The 20,430-nt window shown below is 59.0% G+C and overlaps 1 protein-coding gene across 1 annotated transcript in view; it reads right to left on the reverse strand.

Annotated features, from left to right (window-relative positions):
* Window positions 1-215: 215 nt before the first annotated feature.
* Window positions 216-20,430, reverse strand: part of PITPNM3 (PITPNM family member 3) — an 89,497-nt gene continuing 69,282 nt past the window's right edge. The window contains exons 7-20 of the mRNA XM_056126828.1: window positions 18,263-18,452; window positions 17,887-18,009; window positions 17,287-17,471; window positions 15,522-15,694; window positions 14,200-14,370; window positions 11,140-11,334; window positions 10,567-10,715; window positions 8,733-8,849; window positions 8,008-8,124; window positions 7,583-7,731; window positions 7,067-7,216; window positions 4,310-4,493; window positions 1,144-1,272; window positions 216-633 (exon numbers count right to left, since the gene is read on the reverse strand). Coding sequence (XP_055982803.1) covers window positions 334-633; window positions 1,144-1,272; window positions 4,310-4,493; window positions 7,067-7,216; window positions 7,583-7,731; window positions 8,008-8,124; window positions 8,733-8,849; window positions 10,567-10,715; window positions 11,140-11,334; window positions 14,200-14,370; window positions 15,522-15,694; window positions 17,287-17,471; window positions 17,887-18,009; window positions 18,263-18,452 — 2,332 coding nt within the window. The 3' untranslated portion in view covers window positions 216-333. The remainder of the gene's footprint in view (window positions 634-1,143; window positions 1,273-4,309; window positions 4,494-7,066; window positions 7,217-7,582; window positions 7,732-8,007; window positions 8,125-8,732; window positions 8,850-10,566; window positions 10,716-11,139; window positions 11,335-14,199; window positions 14,371-15,521; window positions 15,695-17,286; window positions 17,472-17,886; window positions 18,010-18,262; window positions 18,453-20,430) is intronic.

Below are 20,430 nucleotides of genomic sequence, written 5' to 3' on the forward strand. Positions count from 1 at the left end.
GCTGTGGCCCGTGGCCAGGGCGCCTCCTGGTGGGCCAGCCTGGCGCCATGCCGAGGCCTGTGACCTGAACACAGGCGCGCGTTCCCGCCGACAGAGCTGAGCCCAGCGTCACGCAGACACCATCCTGCTGGGGCTGGCGGTGGCAGGCCTGCGGGGACCAGCGCAGCTGCGCAGAGACCCCCGTCTCACCGCTCACAGTCCCGGGGGTCCCCCAGGGCCGGCAGGCTCCCTCCCCACTCTCGTAGGACACTGCTGGACAGACACGGTGGGGCAGGGGGGAAGCAGGAAAAGGCCTGTCGGGGAGAGGGCCCCTGCTCTGTGCCAGCCTGGCCCTCAGGGCGCCGACTCGAACCTGGGGGTGCCCCGGGCCCAGCTGAGCGCGGGCAGGGGCCGCTCGTGGTCCTTGTCGGACTCGGGCTGGCTCTGGGCCCGCTCGGGCTTGGGGTTGGCGGGCGGGTCAGGCTGCTGCACCGACATGGTCCTGCGCAGGTGGTTGCGCTTGCGCAGGAACTCGGGCTGCGCGTGGAGGCCGAAGCTGCCCTTGCGCGGGATCAGGCGCGAGTTGTTCTTGGGGCGCGCGCGGTGGCTGGCCTCCAGCGCCGCCAGGTGTGCGGCGTAGCCCTCGCTCAGGAACTGCGGGGGAGGGACGGTGGTCAGTGGGCCCTGCGCCCCGCGCCGCCCGCAGTCACCTTCCCTGGGCTCCCGGTCTCTCAAGCGGTGGGGGGAAGCCAGGGGAGCCCGCTGACCCCGTGAGGCCCCGGGTCCCCCAGCCCCGCAATGGCCATTTGAGGCCCTTCCCGGGCCCTCTTGGTCGCCCCCAAATTCTCTGATTCTTCATGGGCTAGAGCGCCCATCCTTGTCACCACTCAAATTCCCAAATGTCAGCCTCCACCCTGCGGGCTTAGGCTCTGGCCCTCACCGCTGATCTTGCCAGTCCCTCCCACTGTGCCCTCACACTTGCCATGCGAAGTGTTTTTGGGTAAAGTGGCCGGAGTAACAGTACAGAGAGGCCTTCCATGCCGCCACCCTGGATGTAATTCCCAGTATCCCATATGGTTCCCGGAACGCTGACAGGAGTGATTTCTGAGCAATGGTGGATGTGGCACAACAACAAAGTGTGGTGGGTGGATGCCCTCTACCCACCTGGCACTGCGTTTGGTACTTCTTGGTGGGCCGGCCCACAATGAAGATCTGGGAGGGTGGCAGACCCAGCACACTGTAGACAGAGATGTCCTTCGTGGAGCCATAGGCTGCGCTGATTTTGATGAAGCACTGAAACACAGCACATTGGCATGCAGCGCAAGGGAACTCCGTCTCCTGCTCCAGACCAGATCTCCGATAGCCTCCAGGAGCCCTCACTCTGGGGCACCCTTTACCTTCACTTGGCTCAACTGCCAGGATGAAGTCACCCCCTTCTTTGAGAAGTCCCTTATCCAGCTGCCCCTCACTTTCAGCCTTTCACTTTCGCCTCTTCCCACCACTGCCCCAAGTTTACTGGAATCTTCTGGTCCAGCTCACAGCCTGCCTTCCTCCTGAATCTGTCATCACAGGCACCCACTTCCTCCCACATAGATAACCTGCCGACCCCTTCTGTCTCTTGGCTTCTTTAAAGTCGGAGTCATCATATCCAGGACTAAGGCCAGCCCTGTCCCCCTCTTAACCCTGGACCCGTGGCCCCGCTGCCCTCACCCAGCTGCTCTCCAAGCCTGGCACATGAAATCAGCTCCTCTCCATCCCATCTGATTCCCTGTGGCCTCCTGGGGGTCTCTGGCCTCCACCTCCAGTTCCACACTGCCACCCCTCATCCTCCCATACCCCTTGTCCAAACCTCAACCTTGGAAAACGTCCATCATGACCCACCGCCTCTGTGTGTATGTGCTGCCTGCCAAAAGTTGCTGGGAAACACAAAATTATGCAAGTCCTATCCTGCCTCGTTATTCTGACCCCAAAATACCTTTCCCAGTTTTGCAGGGACCACTCCCCAGTGGTGGAGGAACAGGACCACTCCCAGTGATACTTGCTCAACCCAGTGGTGCAGAATTGACAATTCAGCAGTCAGGCCCAATGATGTGTGCAACCTGGGGCCACTAGAGTAACACCAACAGTGCTGGTAGAGTAGAAGGACAGGTGACATTGGGGTGACAGGGTTTCTCATGCTAGGCGGGTGATCACCACTTGAACCATATCCCTGTCGCCTTATGCCACATCTTCCTTCCCTTCCTGGCCCCCGCTCAGCCCTGAGGGTATCTCAGCCTTCAGCTCCTGCCCTCTCTTCACTGGTCCCTTAATTCCTCACTGGCCCTTCACCTCTACCTGCAGGCCCATGCCCCTCCTAATTGGCCCCATCTCCTCCCACTTTCGGTCATCAGGTGGGAGTGAACCCACCCCCTCCCCACAAGCCCCTCCACACTGACACCCACCTGCCCTGTTCCTCTGTCCCCAGAGTGTCCTGTTCTCACCAAATCCTCCATCCCTCAGGATCATCCCACTCTCCCACACCTCCTCTCTGAGCCCTGGAAGCTGCCTGGCTCTCGGGCTCTCTCCTCCCTGGGGACCCGCTTCCCGCTCTCACTTCCTCTTCTCCAACCCCTCCCGGGCGGCTTCCTGCTGTCGCAGCTGAGCACCTCCTCCTCCAGCTTGTCTCCCTCCTGTGCCACTTGACTGTTCACTCTCCCGAGGCTTACTGAGTCCATGTGCTCTCATTGCCCGGCCGCTGGAGATTCGCTGATCAGAGACACCGATGGGGCCTCTGTGGAGGCAGATTCGACGGACACTGCAGTAGTCCTCACTGTCTGCAGTAAACAAACTCTCACGAGTCCTGACAGTTCTACCCCTGCATCCTCACATCTGCCCTTGCTGCTCACTCCATCCCGTGGCGACCACCCGGTTTCTGGTCGTCTGTCGTTTGCTTGGGTAGAAGCTTCTAACTGCTCCCCTGCCAATCTTTTTATCCACGCAGCCACCAACCAGACTGAACACTGCAGCTCCAACAGGACACATTCTCAGTCTCTCTCTCTCCTGCTTTAAGCTCTTCTGTGATTTCCCAATCCTGGCTGGAGAGAGATCTGGGCCTGGTTTCCAAGGCTTTCGGGGCCTCATCTCCCATGATCTGGACCTGATCCTGCATACCCCCACACCAGAACCCTGATAGCTCCGAGAAAATCCCAGGTTTTCCCCTACCTTTGCCTATGCTGCCTTTCTGACCACCTGCAACACTCATACTTTTGCTTCAAGACTCAGCTCCAAAGCTGCCACCTTCCCAGCCTCCCCAGAGAGAGCCAGGTCCTTTCTCCTCTGTTTTCCAGGAAGGTCTTTCCTGATCTCATGCCTGTAAATCATCATTTACACATTTCTCTGCCTCTAGCCAGCTGATGCTTAGTGAAAGTCCAGATAGTAAATACATCAGCTCTCTCACAACTGCTTCGCAGTTCCCCTCCACTAGAAAGCAGCCAGACAGCCCAGAAGCAAAGGGGTGTGGCCACGTCCCCAGGAGGCTGTGTCTATGGACACTGTAATGGGGGTCTCGTAATGACCGTGTCCCCAGGAGGCTGCATTTATGGACACTGTAGCCAGGGTCGCAAATCATTTTCACATCAAGAAATGATTCTTCCCACAACTTAAAAATATAAAGCCACTTTGAGCTCACAGGTCATATCAAAGCTAGCTGCAGGCCAGCTTTAGCCCTGGGCTTCGGGGTGTGAGTCCCGCTCTCCATCAGAGGTTCTCCACACTGTATCTCCAAACTGCCAGTAAGCACCAGAAGCTCCTGGTCAAAACTCGCCGCTGGGCTCCACCTCAGAGTTTCTGGCTCGGTAGCTTTGAGCTAGGGACTGGAATGTACATTTGCAGTGATCTGCCTTTCTCATGAACTGGGGCAGTTGGGGTGAGGGGCTGGTAAGGCAGAAATGCGTGTCCTGGAGGAGCACGTTGTAAAAGCATGACTCAGGGTCAAAGCCCAGATCATGACCCTCTTCTATTTATCTTTAACCCACACCAAAGCAAAAGGCACTCAAATGGTTTTGAACAAATAACCAGAGGTAGACAGAAGAGTTTGTATGCAGGGTCAGGAGGTGAAAAATGAACATCTTGGGCTGAGGTCGTGGGCAGATGCCATAAGGCTAAAACCCACCAGGAAACCCAGGCTGGTGGGCCAGGAGGGCGCACTGTGAACAGCATGGCCTTGCACGGGGAGGATTTGGGGTATGGAGGTGAGCCTCCTCCTCTGTCCAGTACTGAGAGGACAAGTGGAAGGGGGTCCTAGAGTCTTGCCCAGCCCCTGACCACTCACCGCCACAGACCAGTCACTCACCTCCTGCACGAGGTTGCGGAGAAAGATGGCCTTCTGGCGCAATGGGTCGTGTACTAGCCCATCAGAGAAGAAGATCATGCCCTGGGGGAAATTGTGCTGAGCCAGCCAAGACACCACCCGCTGCTTCTGCATGTCCGGCCGCCCCGTGATATACAGGATCATGTAGCCCAGGTCCTGCCAGTGCCTGCAAGACGGCATGGGGGTGGGGGCGTCAAGTCACTCCCAGTCCCGCCTCCCCATCTGCTCCCTTCCTGAGAGGCTGGAGATTTTTCAGACAGTGTTAGGGGAAGGGAGGGGATCTCCATGCATGCTGGACATTTCTCGGGATGGTTGTCAGGTGCTACAGACTCACAACCGAGCTGACATCCCGCTCCTGCCCACTCTTGCGTCCCCTTCCTGCTGCTGCTGTCATCACAGAAGTTTCTGGAGCCTGAGATAAACTAGCTGTGATGGCTCTCGGTCCTGATCCCATCCTTTTTTTCTTTCAGGCCATGATCAACCTGGCTTCCTCACAGGTGGGATCTTGCTCCTGACCCCCACCTCACCCTTCACCCACTGAGCTCCGTCTCTCGGAGGAGGTCCCCATCCCTCCAGCCCCCCTCTCCAACTGAATCTGGGCTACACAGCTTCCTGAAGGGACCTGTGTGCAAAATAGGAGGAATAACACCCCCCATAGATAAATGAAGCTGCCAAATACCTGGTGTGAAAGTGCTTCTCCTTCCTAGTGTGGTTTCCCTGGTGGTGCCTATAGACCCACATCCTTTGCCTGGATGTGGTCCTGATGCCCCAGGGCCCGAGTCTGCATGCCTGGAGCTTGCCTTGTCAGCCACACAGAGCTGCTCTGCCACTCTGGCCAGCTGCTTCTGCAGCACCCAAAGGGTCATCTCCTTATGCTCTGTTCCTGACTTTTGAGGTCTCCCTGTAGAGGGACCCTCTAGGAAATCACTCTGTGCTCCCACCCACTGCAGAAACTATTTTCCCATCACATACAAGGAGTCCTTGCCTTAAGAGAGCAGTGTCCCAGGCCTACGTGGAGCCTTAGGGACACTAGCCACCAAATGGCTACCATTGCTGGGAGTCTCCGAGCCTGAAAGATAAGTGAAGCATTCTGGGAGGTTTGATAGCAATGCACAGGCTCAGTCATCTCCACCAAGAATTCTGGTTAGTTCTGACCTGAGATCTCATGATCTGTGTTTCAGTAAAGCAGCTTCCGGTGATCCACCAAAACCGCAAAGGCCCCAGGAGCTCATGTGAGAGGTGGCTCCCAATGGCTCCCCAGAGAGGAAGGCCCACTCCTTCTTTCCCTACTAGGAGAGGGTACCCTGGCTTCCCATGGTCTAGAGAGGACGTTACAAAGGGCATAAATGACTTGACTTGCAAGAGAGAGATGGACTCCCAAGATGAGCCTGAGCCAGTCCAGAGCCTGGGCATCTTGAGGTCAGTAGTCCTCTCCCCACAGTGTGAGGGAGGCAAGGAAGACCCCAGAGCCAGTCCTAAGAACTCCCAGGACCAGGGGTTGGTCCCATTTGGGGACTTTGATCCCTTGAGTCCTGGGTAATGGTTCCTCATGTCTAGGCCTTGTTTTCCCACTGGGCTGTGACTTTCCTCCTTCTGCATCAGCATCTCCATGAATCCTGGCCCGGAATCAGCCTCAAGAAAGGGTGAAAGGGTGAAGGGAGACAGGGAGGAAGCCAGCAGGCAGAGAGGAATTTTCTATTGGAAAGTCCCCATGCAGTCCTCTTAGCAGCAAAATAATCCCACGGCGCTCTTTCCTGCCCTGTCCTTACCTGCACTCCCAAATTCAGCTGCTCCCAACTTATCCCATACATTCCCCACATGTGCTCTGCTCTGACCCACACACCCAGACCCACTTTCTTAGTCTACCAAGGTCAGTTTGCATCTGTCTCTCTGCATCTGCTAATCTTTGTTCAAAGCCATGCACTGCTTATGTAAAGCGTGCTTGTCCTGCAACGGCTAACTCAAATTCCATTACTCCCAGAAGCTGGCTATGCCTCTGCCCACAGATGTAGCGGTCCCTTCTCTCCATCAGCATGGCATATTACTGATCTCAAACGATAGCCCAGTCTAGTCCCAGTCTTCCCAGCTTCATATGACCTCCATGCCTCTTGGCTCAGGGCTAATCCTGCAGGGGGAAAGAGGTAGGAAGGACATGATTCCCAGAGAGAACACTAAGAAGTTTGGAAGTTTCCACCTGCATCTCTAGGGATCAGAGAAAGCCACCATGGAAAAAAGTTAACTCAGTGGAGTTCACCAGGCCTGCACGTGGCACGGTCACGTGGAGTGAGCTCCCAGCCAAGGCACAAGAGATCTGAGTCTGATATCAGAAGCCACTGGAGCAGCCAGCCCAGTGGAGCCTTTGATGACACCAACCTGGCCACCCTCTGACTGCAGCTGTTAGAGAGACCGCCAAGCAAGAAGGGCACTTCCTCATAGAACCCCACCAATTCAAAGAGGAGAGTTGTGAATTTTTATTTGGAGCCATTTGGACTTCCCCTGCTGGTAAGAGGGTGAAGAGCAGGAAGAGAAGGCTTAAGCCCCGCCCAGAGTGCTCAGTGTGGGTATGGGGGGTGGAGGAAAGGCTACAAAAGGGAGGAGTTCTCCTGGACCTCCCTCAATAAGTTTCAACTGGAAGGGAAGTCACAGTTCCAGCGAAGCCAAGCAGAGTCCCTAAAGGATAACAGGAAACACAAGTTCCTTCCACCCCAGGACCTTGGGCTCCAGGGGGGCTGTACTCACCGGACAACATCCACTGCCCCTGGCCGAACCTTGGGGTCACTCCCCATGATGGACACGCTAGCTGCGAAGGAGCCATCGATACTGAACACCACGCACTCCATGCCCCGAGGCAGCACTGTGAGGTAGCTCATGGCCCAGGTCTGGTCGCCCCTGAAAGGTACTGTCTGTGGTCAGCTGTGTAGATACTGTCTAAGGTCAGAGGTCAGCTGCATCTGGGGTCAGGGTCTGGGCGTGTGGGTGGTGTCTGCTCCTCAGCTTCCCCTGCTCCAGGCAGACAGGGGTGGTCCAAATGAGCTCTCCTAGGACCACTTCTTCTTGGAGGGCTGAGAGCATGGTAGACCACTCTATCTTTGTTTCACTTTGGTTTGGGGCCACACCCTACAGTGCTTAGGGATCACTCCTGGTGGAGCCTGGGGTCTCACAGGGGGTGCCAAGGATGGAGCCCAGGACAGCAGCCAGCAAGGTCAGCACCTACCAGCTGCACTATCTCCCCAGCCCGAGGCTGCCCCATCCTACCTGACAACCATCTTCACCGGGTAGACGCCGACACCCAGTCGTCGGGGCCGTGGCACACTGTAGGTGATACGGCCACTGCTATTGGTGATCTCCGTGTCCAGGTGGACCCAGCAGCCTGAGGACGGCTCTGCCATCACCAGGATGTCCACCTACAGCAATTAAGAGGCCAGGGGCTCGCTGAAGGCTGGGGGCTGTACCCTTGGCATGGGGCTCATTCGCTGAGCTCTCTATCCAGACAGCTAGCACAGGGTCTTGTGTGATGCCATTTCCTCTCTCCTCTGCACATATGCCGGCTTCCTACCCTTCCTTGGACACTCCCTGCTGTTCTGTTCCCCCATCCCAATCTGCCCTGTTCCTTGAGCCACGCTAAGTGGGCCTCCTGAGACGCCCTACCCCAGGACCAGGGGCTTCTGAGGGCCCAGTACCTTCTCTCCAGTCAGAGCAACCATGTCGAGCGGCCCGTACATGAATCGGCCCACCAGGACCTGGGGCCCATCCTCAGCAGCAATGACGTCATTGGCTCGGTGGTTAGCAGTGACGTTCTGGAAAGACAAAGACCAGCTCCGCCTCTGCAGCTGTGCGTGACCTTGCTTAGCCATCCTACTGGGCTTTGGGTAGGCTGGAGGGAAGGGCCCTGCCACGTCAGGACCTGCCACGTTCAAGATGTGTCCCTGTGGCACTGCCCTTCAGGGGCAGCCAAGCCTTCCCTGGGCAACCTTTCTACCCAATGTCCTGCTGCTGCTCTTCTGGTACTTCCTGGCCAGCTCTGCAGGGGCATCACCTTCTTCCTGAGGGGCCTCCCCTTCTCACAGCAAGTCCCACCCAGTCACAGCCAACGGTGAGCCCCACAGAACCTGTGTACCAGTTCCCGTCCACAGCTGCAGTTAGTTCTAGAAGATTCTCCAGAGCTGGATTCTCCTCACTGTCCTCAGTGTCCTGGCCCTGGCTGTTGGTTCTCAGTGGGGCCAGGAGGCCGGCATCCTCTCTGCCCTCTCCCATGGGCCCTGACCACCAGCCCTGCTGCTGCCCAGTGAGCCTCACCTGGGCAGGAGCCCCAGCACTTGTGAGGGCTAAGTTTTGGTGGAGGGGTGCCTCCCAGCCCCCAAGGGCATTTCTCTGCCCCCGCCAGGGCCCAGTCTGTCACACGTACCCGGAGCTTGACCTGGGTCCTCTTGCGAAGCCACTTCTCTCGGGGGTTGGCAGGGCTGAGCGCCGCGGGATCCAAGCCCGCACTCTCCTTGACGTTCACGCTCTCATAGCGCATCACCTGGGAAATGGCAGGGCAGGGCTGTGGCCTTGCAAGGTCTCTCTCTGTCCTACCCAGGCTGTCAGGGTCCCCAGCTTTGGCCAGCCAGGCCCTCCCTCTGCCTTCCCACCTCCCAGCCTGGAACCTTCCACACTCCCCCCCAACTTCCACCAAACGCTGGCAGCTCCGGGCCCTTCCTGCCTGCCTGTCTGGACAGCTGGAGTCACAGTCTCCCACCAGCTCCGCCCTGGAATCGTCTCCACCCATATCCCCTGCCCAGGGCTAGCTGTGGCCTCCTCTGCTGCCCATCTTATTCAGGCATGATGCCCCTCTAGGTGGCCCCCTCAGTCCTGTACTGTCAATTCCCTCTCCACTGGGTCATTCTTCTAAGGATCCAAATGCACAGAGGCAGCACCATCTTTATTTATTGGTTTTGGGGTCACACCAGCTGTGCTCATAGTTTATTCCTAGCAGTCTCAGGGCACCACATGGGGTGCCAGGGATTGAACCAGGGCTGGCTGCATGCAAAGCAAGCTCCTTACTCTCAGTACTATCTTTGCATTTCTCTGCTGTCTGATGGCAATACTCCCCAGGCACCCCTCTGCTGCCTACCCACTGCCCTGTGTTTCTCATGGCCCTGATGTCCCTGCCGCTCACCTCAGAGGTCCGCTCCAGCTGCCCTTTCTGGGTTACCCCAGTCTCCTCTGGGGTGCCTCGCCGTGTCCTCAGACCCTGGCCTCCTTGCATCCTTGTCTTCGCATGCCAGCCTAGCCCCAAAGGGCAGGATCCTGCTGATCCTGACAGTGACCCTTCAACTCCTGACTCTCCTCAGCCCCGAACAGGTGTCTCGTGCACCCCAGGTCCCAAGCCTGGCTTCCCTCAGCCCAGCCCTACTGTCCCAGTGAACGGCACTGCCGCAGATGCTTGGGCCTCTCCTTACTTCACATCAGCATGTCTTGTCACCACAACGCCAATGCTGTGCCCAGCCCTCAGCGCCCAACTGCCATCTTGCTGCGGGGCTCCTATGTTTGCCTCACAGTGGCCTTTGGCTCTACACACTGCTCAGGGTGAGAAAGACAGCACAGCAGTTAGGGCTCTTGCCTTGCCTGGGTTCATGCCCTGGCATCCCATATGACCCCTGAGCTCACCAGGAGTGACTCCTGAGCACTGCAAGGTGTGAACCCAATCAAAATAAATACATAAATAAACACAGTCCACTAGTGTCTCTCCCTGTTCATCACCCATAACAGCTCCTCCTTGCACCCAGTAGAAAATCACCCTTGACCCTGTCTTCACCCTTCACCTCTTAACCACAAGACCTCTCTACTCTGCCTCAGGGGAGCAATCACTCAGCCTGTCAGTCTCTGGCAGAAAGGTGGCGACTGTCACCTGCTGGTTCCTATTTAATTTTCTAGAAAGCACCAGGCCATTAGCCAGAAGCCAGTGTCTCCCTGACACCCGCTGTCTGACCATGCCCCCAGTGTCTCCCTGATACCTGCCAACCCGGTCCCCAGCGTATCCCTGACACCTACCATCTGACCGTGTCCCCAGCGTGTCCCTGACACCCGCTGTCTGTGTCCCCAGTGTCTCCCTGACAACTGCTATCTGACTGTGTCCCCAGCATGTCCCTGACACCTGCTGTCTGACCGTGTCCCCCATGTGGGAGCAGACTTGCAGGGTGGGCCCCTTCTGCAGGTGCAGGGGGAAGCAGGGCTGCACTCGGAAGGGGCAGCAGTACCTGTCTCAATATGAAGGCCACCACGTCTGTGGACTCCCAGTAGCTGGCGTGGAAGAGGTGGGGCAGGGCCACCGTGGGGAAGGCCGTGAGCACGTCGGGGCAGTACAGGGCGTAGTCGATGCGCTTGGTGCCCCACCACTTGGCTGTGACTGCAGGCGTGAGAGGGGAATGAGGATGGCGTGGGCAGTCTGTGGCTCAACTAGGGCAACATGAAGCCCCCAGGCCCAGGGGGCACAAATCTGGGTCTAGAGCTGCCAGCTCACCATGAGCTCCGGGAGGACCTGCCCCCATATCTTCCCACCCCTGCGGTCCTCTAGGTCCCATCCTGCAAAATGGCCCCAGGGAAGCCTGGGTTGGGGTTGGGGGACGTGGAGTCTCACTGTCCTGCACCCTGGGGTGCTGCTCGGCAGGGACTGCCCGTGGCTGGAGGCCAGAGACCACTGCTCAGTCTTGGCCTGAGGGTCATGGCCAGGTCGAGGTTAGACTGAGGACCTCCCTGTCCGGAGTCAGTTTCTCTCGATTTCCTTCTCCCACCCCCGTGGCCTGGGCAGGGCCTGGGGGACCCCCACTCACTGCGGGAGGCGCCCACGGGGGCCAGGCTGTCGGAGGACTCGGAGCTGTTGCTGTGGGAGCTGCCCTGGCTCAGCCTGCGCCCCGGGCGCTGGGACCTCGGGGCCGGAGGGGGGGAGGCAGGGGCGTCCAGAAGGGGGGGGCTGCCGCGGGCGCTGCCCTCCAGGAAGAGGGCGCTGTGGGTGTGCAGGGCATCCGCTGGGGGGCAATTTCACAGTCAGGGCCAAGCAGTCCAGCCCCGAGAGCTGCCCCTATAGGGGGACCCAGCCCCCTCCTCACCCCCACCCTGCAACCCAGGCCCCATCTCACCCCCACCCTGCACCCAGCCCCCTCCTCATCCCCACCCTGCACCCAGCCCCCTCCACATCCCCACCCTGTGCCCAGTCCCCTCCTCACCCCCACCCTGTGACCCAGCCCCCTCCTCAATCCCACCCTGTGACCCAGGCCCCTCCTCAATCCCACCCTGTGACCCAGGCCCCTCCTCACCCCCACCTTGCGACCCAGCCCCCTCCTCACCCCCACCTTGCAACCCAGCCCCCTCCTCACCCCCACCCTGTGCCCAGCCCCCTCCACATCCCCACTCTGCAACCCAGCCCCCTCCACATCCCCACCCTGTGCCCAGCCCCCTCCTCACCCCCACCCTGTGACCCAGCCCCCTCCTCACCCCCACCCTGTGACCCAGCCCCCTCCTCAATCCCACCCTGTGACCCAGGCCCCTCCTCAATCCCACCCTGTGACCCAGGCCCCTCCTCACCCCCACCTTGCAACCCAGCCCCCTCCTCACCCCCACCCTGTGCCCAGCCCCCTCCACATCCCCACTCTGCAACCCAGCCCCCTCCACATCCCCACCCTGCGCCCAGCCCCCTCCTCACCCCCACCCCGCAACCCAGGCCCCTCCTCACCCCCACCCTGCACCCAGCCCCCTCCTCATTCCCACCCTGCAACCCAGCCCCCTCCACATCCCCACCCTGTGCCCAGGCCCCTCCTCACCCCCACCCTGCACCCAGCCCCCTCCTCATTCCCACCCTGCAACCCAGCCCCCTCCACATCCCCACCCTGTGCCCAGTCCCCTCCTCACTCCCACCCTGTACCCAGCCCCCTCCACATCCCCACTCTGCAACCCAGCCCCCTCCACATCCCCACCCTGCGCCCAGCCCCCTCCTCACCCCCACCCCGCAACCCAGGCCCCTCCTCACCCCCTCCTCATTCCCACCCTGCACCCAGCCCCCTCCTCATTCCCACCCTGCAACCCAGCCCCCTCCACATCCCCACCCTGTGCCCAGTCCCCTCCTCACTCCCACCCTGCAACCCAGCCCCCTCCCCACCCCCACCCACAACCCAGCCCCCTCCACATCCCCACCTTGTGCCCAGCCCCCTCCTCACCCCCACCCTGTGACCCAGGCCCCTCCTCACCACCCCCACCCTGTGACCCAGCCCCCTCCTCAATCCCACCCTGTGACCCAGGCCCCTCCTCATCCCCACCCTGTGACCCAGGCCCCTCCTCACCCCCACACTGCAACCCAGGCCCCTCCTCACCCCCACCCTGCAACCCAGCCCCCTCCACATCCCCACCCTGCAACCCAGCCCCCTTCACATCCCCACCCTGTGCCCAGCCCCCTCCTCACCCCCACCCTGCAACCCAGCCCCCTCCTCACCCCCACCCTGCGCCCAGCCCCCTCCACATCCCCACCCTGTGCCCAGCCCCCTCCTCAATCCCACCCTGTGACCCAGGCCCCTCCTCACCACCCCCACCCTGTGACCCAGCCCCCTCCTCAATCCCACCCTGTGACCCAGGCCCCTCCTCATCCCCACCCTGTGATCCAGCCCCCTCCTCAATCCCACCCTGTGACTCAGGCCCCTCCTCACCCCCACCCTGTGCCCAGCCCCCTCCTCATCCCCAACCTGTGCTGAGGACTTCACCACAGTCAACTGTCAGGTTTCACCTCCCTAAGCTGTGGGTTGTGCTGGCATGACCCAGGGTGCCTGCTCCTTTACCCCCGCCTCCGCCCTCGCCCCCATCTGAGTTGCTGACATTGCCTTCAGAGACTGTCACCAAAGCACTGGCAGAGATCATGAGGTGGCCCATAACCACAGGCTCCTCTCCTGAGCCCTGAAGGCTGGTATTTGAGCCTCCAGGCAAATGGAGAATCTTCTGGAAGTTAGGAAGCCCCTGAGAACAAGGGGCACCTCTGGGACACACGTCAGGATGGCAAAGAGGCTTTAGGACCTCTTCCTTCCTTGGAAGCTCCCGACAAAGCAAGACCTGAGAACTGTTTCCACTGAAGGAGCAGGAGTGTGGTGCTAGATTTTGATTCTGAAGGATCCACAAACACAGAGAACCCCAAAATCCAGTCCAGATCTCTGAACAGGCTCAGCCTATACTCCACTGGGGCACGAGTCAAGGTCCTGCCAGTGCAGCCCCCCGGGAGTGACCCCAGCCCAGGCTCGTCTCACCTCACTAGAGCCCTGAGTCCCCCAGACCTTATCAGACCCTCTGCCCTGGCAACACTATTTCCTCCCCCAGATGATTCCCTTCTTCTAGCTCCTCCCTTCCTACCCAAATGCCTTGGCAAAAGCGTCCTTTTCTGTGAAGCACAGCAGAAGACAACCCTCCCCCCACACACACACCCAGCACTCCTCCAACACACCCACCATACACACATACCTAGATGCATGCATGCACACACAAAGAGCACATACACACACCCATCACAGACAAACACACACGCACAGTAGCCCCCCACACACATACATCACACACACAAATCACATACACACATCCAGCACACACATACACACACACATAAACCCAGCAGCCGCCCATATATACATCACACACATAGATCACATACACACACCCAGCATACACACACACACACATGTACACACACAGAGCACATACACACACCCAGCACACACACACACACACACACACACACACACACATACACAGCAGCCCCAAGACAAGCTCCTCCCAGGCACTGGGTCACCTCACCAGGCGCCTGGCACAGAGGGCCAGAACAGAGAACCCTCCCCGCCCTCCCCCACAGCCCAGGGGCCTACCGAGCAGCAGGGACTGTCCATCACCCAGCGGGAACCTCTGGTAGCGGGGCACACTGACGGGCGGCACCAGGTGGAACTGGGGCTCCAGCAGTGGCTCCAGCCTGGAGGCAGAGGGGTCCGCACAGTGGAAGAAGCTGTACAGCTGGCTGCAGGCCGGGCGCACCTGGAAGGCTGGTGGGCGGGGAGGGCGCTGGGAAAAGCCTTCCCTGTCCCTGCCCCCTTCGCACCAGAAGGCTCCCTTGAGCAGGGTCCTAAGCCAGCTCCTCAGCTGGGATCCCCCACCCCTAACTCACCCCATTCTGTCCCCGGATCAAAGCCATCGGGGTGCCCTGGCATGTGAGGCCTTTTGCCAATCAGCTCCCCACAGCACACTGGCAGGGGCCCACCAGCTGGCTGCTTCCTTTGGCCCTTCTCAAGCTCTCCCTTCCTGCTGGCCCCACCAGTCAAACTCCTTTCAACTCCCCTCCCCACTTAGCTGCTACCTGGCCTGTGAAGTCCACTCAGTCCCTGAACCAGGCCAGCGGCCCCTTCCTCTGGCCCCTGCTCAGTCCCAGCATCCCTGTCCTCTGGCTCTAGGAAGGCCACTGAGCCCTGAGCCCTCCTCTCACCCCTCCCCTCCGCAGGGGTCTCACCATCCGGGGTCTCCCCTCTCCCTGCAGGTCAGTGCTGAACAGTCCAGCACGCAGGGAGCCAGCGTGCCTAGTAACCTGAAGGATGGTTGTGGGTGTTTGCCCCCCACACACATTGTATCCAGAGCCCCTTTCTCTTCATCTGCTCATACTGTCAGAGGTTGGTGAGCTTTGGCGCAACAGATGTTTGAGGAACCCTGATCTGCTGGTCTCCGAGATGCCTCCAGCCTCTTGGACCCTCAAAAGTCTTGCTGCCCCGGGACGGGTGCACACCACTTCAGTGTGTGTTAGAGGCAGGACAGGTGCTAAGGCAGCAGGTTCTGCGTAGACAGAGGCACTGAGCTAGACCAGGCTGTGAGACCCAGCCGTGGCAGGGCTGTGTCCAGGCACCAGGGAAGGAGAGCTCAGGTACAATCAGGCAACCACTGAGGCCATCTCGTTCCCAGGACATGAGAGCTGGACAACTGGGACCAGACTGGCCAGGAACATGGGACAGAGTCAGCACCGTCCTTGCACACCGCCTCTCCTTGCCCATCTGGAGAAGGAATGGCTCCCTCCCACAGCCTCGCCCCACCTCCTTCCTCCTCCGCTCACCTCCCCCCCACCACGTCTCACCCCGCTCACCCTTATGGAAGGCCCAGACCTGTCCTAGTGCCACAAAGGTCTCTGTGTCCCAGCCTCCACTGTACCCACCATCCAGTCCGGGCAGCACCGTCCTCCTCATGGCCAGGACCAAGCCCAGGGGCGAGCCAAAGAGGAAGAAGTCAGACACATCAAAGTCCAGGCGGCCCAAGCTGACCTCTGGGAGCTGGGCTCCCCCCGTGGCAGGGGGGTCCACCTCATCCTTCAGCATGCTCGAGTGGATGCTGCAGAGGAAGAAGATGCAGCAGGCTGGTTAGGGAAGCACCTGGCATGGCAGCCGGAAGTCCAGGCCCTCTCCGGGACGGGGTTGTGGCAGAGCACTTCTGCCATTGGAGAAAGCATCCTTCCAGGCGATCTGCTGCCACCCATGTGCACAGCCTGGACTTCCCACTCTCCTACAGACGAGGCAGAGCTTCAAGAGAAACCTGTGAGACTCAGAAACCCGTCCCTTCCCAGGTCAGGTCCCCACTGCTCAAGTCCACTGCGTAACCCTGGACCCAGAACAGGCAGCTGAGAGCGGGCAGGCAAACTGGGGGGCTCCCTGACCTTCAGAGGCCATTTCTTTTTTTTAGCAGTTTAGGGCAATGCAGTGATCTATGCACTAAATGCAAGCTTGAAGAAGACGCAAGTTGGAGAAGAAAGGGAATTCTAGAAATAATTAGCAAGACTGGGCACCACTTCCTCCCTTCTCCCTCTTTCCCCCCCCCACCGCCGGCCCCCCCCCCAGAGCAAGAGTCCAAGGGTCCGAGGGTGGTGCATGCAGGCAATCTGTGCCTTGCAGCGTGAGCATCTTGGCGAGGACCAGAGCGCTGCTGCTCAGCAATACAGATTTCATGTACGCGGGCTCCCTCAGCACACGCCAACTACTTAATTGCTGAAGAAGCAGCCATCTGTGCCTGCACCGGGGGAAAAACCAGCTGGCCTGGACCAGAGACCAAAAGCCTCCAGCTTCTTGTGACTCTCCAAATGTGGGGCTTTCTTAAAGGATGTTTCAAGGATGAACCAGAAATGTTTACCTTTAACCTTAGGACCTTGACCAGAAGGTAACTGCTTTTCTAAAGAATTGTTTTTGGAAAATTCTTTATATTGCCAAGAATTAAATATGCAGTGCCTTTGACCTAATCCTTCCTCCTCTGGGAATCCATTGGAATGAAATAACCTCATATATACTTCACTGTTTATGCACAGAGATGTTTACTCAAGGGCTACTTAACAACCGCAAGGAACTGGAAAAAGTCAGTTACTGGAATTAAGACATCTATTCACCTAATGAATATTATTAGGAATGTGTGCCAAGTCTCTGGCACCCCATATGGTCCCCCAAACCCCGCCAGGAGTGATCACTGAGCACAGAGCCAGGAGTAAACCCTGAGCACCTCTAGGTGTACACCCTAACTTCTCCCTGCTCCACAAAAAAATGATGATAATAATAATAATTTGTGCTAAATACTTTGAATTGTGTGTAGGGGGAGGGGAATCACAACAAGAGAACTTTTTAAAGTATAAACTATAAGATGTATGTAAAAAAAATATATATATATACACTGAAGGAAAATACTAGCAAATGTTGCCAGCAGATCCCTCTAGGTGGTGAGATGTATATTTTCAAAAACACCAGAGGGAGCTCACAATACTTACAATGGAGCAGGGACAGAGTGAAGCCCCCACTGGGGGTGGGGGATGGCCTTGGCCCAGCATTTCAGCACTATGGGTGGGCCGCTGCGGCTGGACATGCGGAGGGTCGCAGGTCTCCCGCCTGGCCCTGACCTAGGGTCTTGGCTCCTCTGCAGAAGGAAGCAGGGCTTGAGGCAGGTACCTGGAGAGGAAGGCATGGTGCTGGGTGATGGCCTCACAGTCGTAGGTGGAGGAGTCGCTCTGTTTCCGTGGTAACGGCCTCTTGGGCTCCTCGTCCTCCAACACACTAGAGACGTCAATGCTGCTCTTGCTGAGACGCTTGGTGTCGGCCAGGCTGCATTCCTCCTCTGCCAGAATCTGCACATCCTACGGGGCCAAGCAGAGGACATGCAGAAACTGGCCTCTGGGGCCTGGGTGAGCCCCTGCCCGTCCCCAGGCACAAGGGAGTCTCCTTTCTCCAAGATGTTTGGGGTAATACTTCATCCAAAAGGAAAACAGAAGCCACAGTGTGACTGAGGGGTGCTTTCGGCACAGGACTATCTCCGATGGCCCAGGTGCTCAGCCGTCTGTCGGGACTCTGATCCCTGAATCAGCCTGTTCCATGCCTCGGTTTCCTCACTTATGATAACGAACCTTGCTGCTCTTGTAGGCTTGTAAAACAATGCTTTGTCATCTGTGGCCCCCATATGCCGCCTCCCCTGAGAAGCTCTGCTCCCACAGGGTGGAGTGGGGGGGTGCCCAGGGCTAGCCCTCTTCCTCTTTCCCACCACCTGGGCCCTACCTGAGTGCTGCTGATGCTCCCTTTCCGGCTGCTGCTGCCAGGGCTCTCCCCGGCCCCCCCGGCACTGTAGCAGATGGCATCAAAGCCCAGGAGGCCCCCCACGCAGTCTCCGATGAGGCTCACCTGGGAGAGGAAGACATCAAGAAGACAGGTGTGAGCGGGGAGCAGGGCCTGGAGTCACATTCAGGCAGGGGATGGTCATGGGCCCCCAGCTTGTCGGTCCGAGGTGCCCTCTCTGCAGAGTGAGGGAGAACCTGATGCTGTTATGGCCTCCTGGGGGCTCAGAACTCTGGGCCCTCCCGGCCTGGTGGGATCCCTGCAAACCACAGTCTCCCTATGCCTGGGGGGGGGGGGCAGGCTCGGGCAGCCGTCCTACCTGCCCGCTGAAGCCAATCCCATCGGGGGACTTGAGGAACTCTGCGTAGACCTGGTTGGCTCGCTCGATGACGGTGGCCACGGCCTCCTGGTATTGCGGGGAGGAGATGGCCAGCAGCGGCAGGGCGGCCAGGGGCACGTGGTCCTGGCTGCTGCTCAGACAACCCTCGTCGTGGCTGTAGGGGTTCAGGCTGCAGACAGGGGTCAAGTCAGGCCGCTGGGCTCAGGAGGGGTGCGTGCCAGCCTGCAGCCAGGCCCTGGGCATGGGGTTTCTTCAGGAAGACCCAGGCAGGAGTCATAAGAGAGGAAGCACAGCTGGGAACCCAGGGAGGGGAGTGCAGGTGGACAGACAAGGAGCCGGGCTACACTGACACCCCCATGGCCCTACCATGCCTGGAGTCTCTTCCAACAACCACGCTTGCCTGCCCTCTTCTGTGTGACCCTCCGGGGGCTTTGCAGAAAGGTCTGTGATCCTAGAAGGGCCGAGGGCTTCCTGGTGGGGTGTCAGCACCTGAGCCCTCACTTCCCCGTCTCCCCAGTAGGAAGTCTCTTGCTCCCAGGCCTGCTGAGGTCTGTGGGAGACCAGCTCCTGGCAGCTGTCATCCCTCATTCTGCCTGTTCCCAGGGCCTCGGCCCCTCCCGCCAAGCAGGAGACCGCACGCGGTATTCAGCCTGCTCAGAAGCCCTCTGGGACCTGCAGGCAGCCACAGGTGGCCGAGACCAGCAAATGCAGGCCCAGGCGCTGACAGCCATTCCTCATCTGCCGAGAACACAGATGAGAGGAAACAGGCTCCGCGGTAGGGGGAGGCTTTAATGAGCTGAGAAAGTTCCTCCCAGCCGTGATTAGGGGTGATGGATGAGTCTGGTGAGGCGGGAAGGAATGCAGTTCCCTCAAGGAGCTGCACCTTCTGTGGGCCGAGAGGAGGCCTGGGCAGAGGTTCTGGGGCTTGGAGAAGCTGGGATAGGTGAGGGAGGGGGTCCTGAGAGTGATTCGGAAGGAGCCCCTCTCCCGCACTGCTGGACTCTATTCCTCTATGGCCCCAGATCCCAGGCCAAGCTGCAGCAGGAGCAGAGACAAAGGCGCATATTCAGGGCTGCCTCTCCAGACTCAGACAGCCCAGGGCCCGGACCCTCTGCTTGGGGGAACACGAACACCCAAGGGACATGGGCCATTCGCCAAGTTGGGGGACTACTGACCAGTCGCCTACTTCACTCCAGCCCTGACAGAGATCTGGCTGTGCACAGCCTGGGAGCAGACAGGGCAGAAGCAGGGCAGAGGTTTTGCTTTCTCTCGCCAGGGGGCGCCTCGGGCTCCCTCCAGACCCTCCCAGCCACCCGCCACGACTCGCCTGGGGCTCAGCACATTGTTGCTCGGGTTGTGTAAGATCTGGGCTCCCACATCCAGCTAGTTTGACAGGAACAGGGGGCAGGACCTCCCCCAGGTGGTCCACAGGACCTTAGATCCCTTGTCTTAGACTTTGCATATCCTAGGGGACCAGGGAGAGTTTGGATGAAGAACAAGCCCCAGGGGAGCGTTGCTGCCTGATTCCCGCTGTGAGAGTGGCAGCAGCTACTCCCCAGGCACTCTGTCTGTGCCCCCACAGTGCCAGGCTTACCCACACAATTCTCACAGCATTCTGGCAGAAGCCCTAGGAAGCCGTCAGGACCACAATCACCCCCTTTTTACAGATGAGGAAAGCAAAGGAAGGGAAGCAGAGCAACTTTTCCCCAGGCCAAAGCTGGGATTCAAACCCAGGCCCACTTACACTACTCTGCTGTGCTATTCTGGAAACACTTTAAAGTTACCTCCTCCAAGAAGTCTTCCCTGGCTCTCTGCAGGTCTTGGTTGCTCAGAGCCACTGGTTAGAGCACTCCACCCGGATTGGTCTCCTGGGTCCATTTACAAGTAATTGTGGAGCTGCTGCTTAACCTCTCAAGTCCCAGTTTCCTCCTCTGGGTATAGGGAGTGGGTGTGACCTGCCACGGGCCCTGGAGGACTTGGCCATCATGCTCATGGCCCAGGTGCTCGTGGCACACCTCCCACCAGGGATGCCTGGCATCCCAAAGAAGCCCAAGCAGGTACCACCTGCACACCAGCCACCCCAAACAGCAAGTCAGTGTCTGCATTACAGTGACCCTGCATCACAAGTCAGGGTCAGTCCCCTGTCC

The sequence above is a fragment of the Sorex fumeus genome, unplaced genomic scaffold (assembly GCF_029834395.1).
Source record: "Sorex fumeus unplaced genomic scaffold, SorFum_2.1 ptg000063l, whole genome shotgun sequence".
Classification (NCBI taxonomy): domain Eukaryota; kingdom Metazoa; phylum Chordata; class Mammalia; order Eulipotyphla; family Soricidae; genus Sorex; species Sorex fumeus.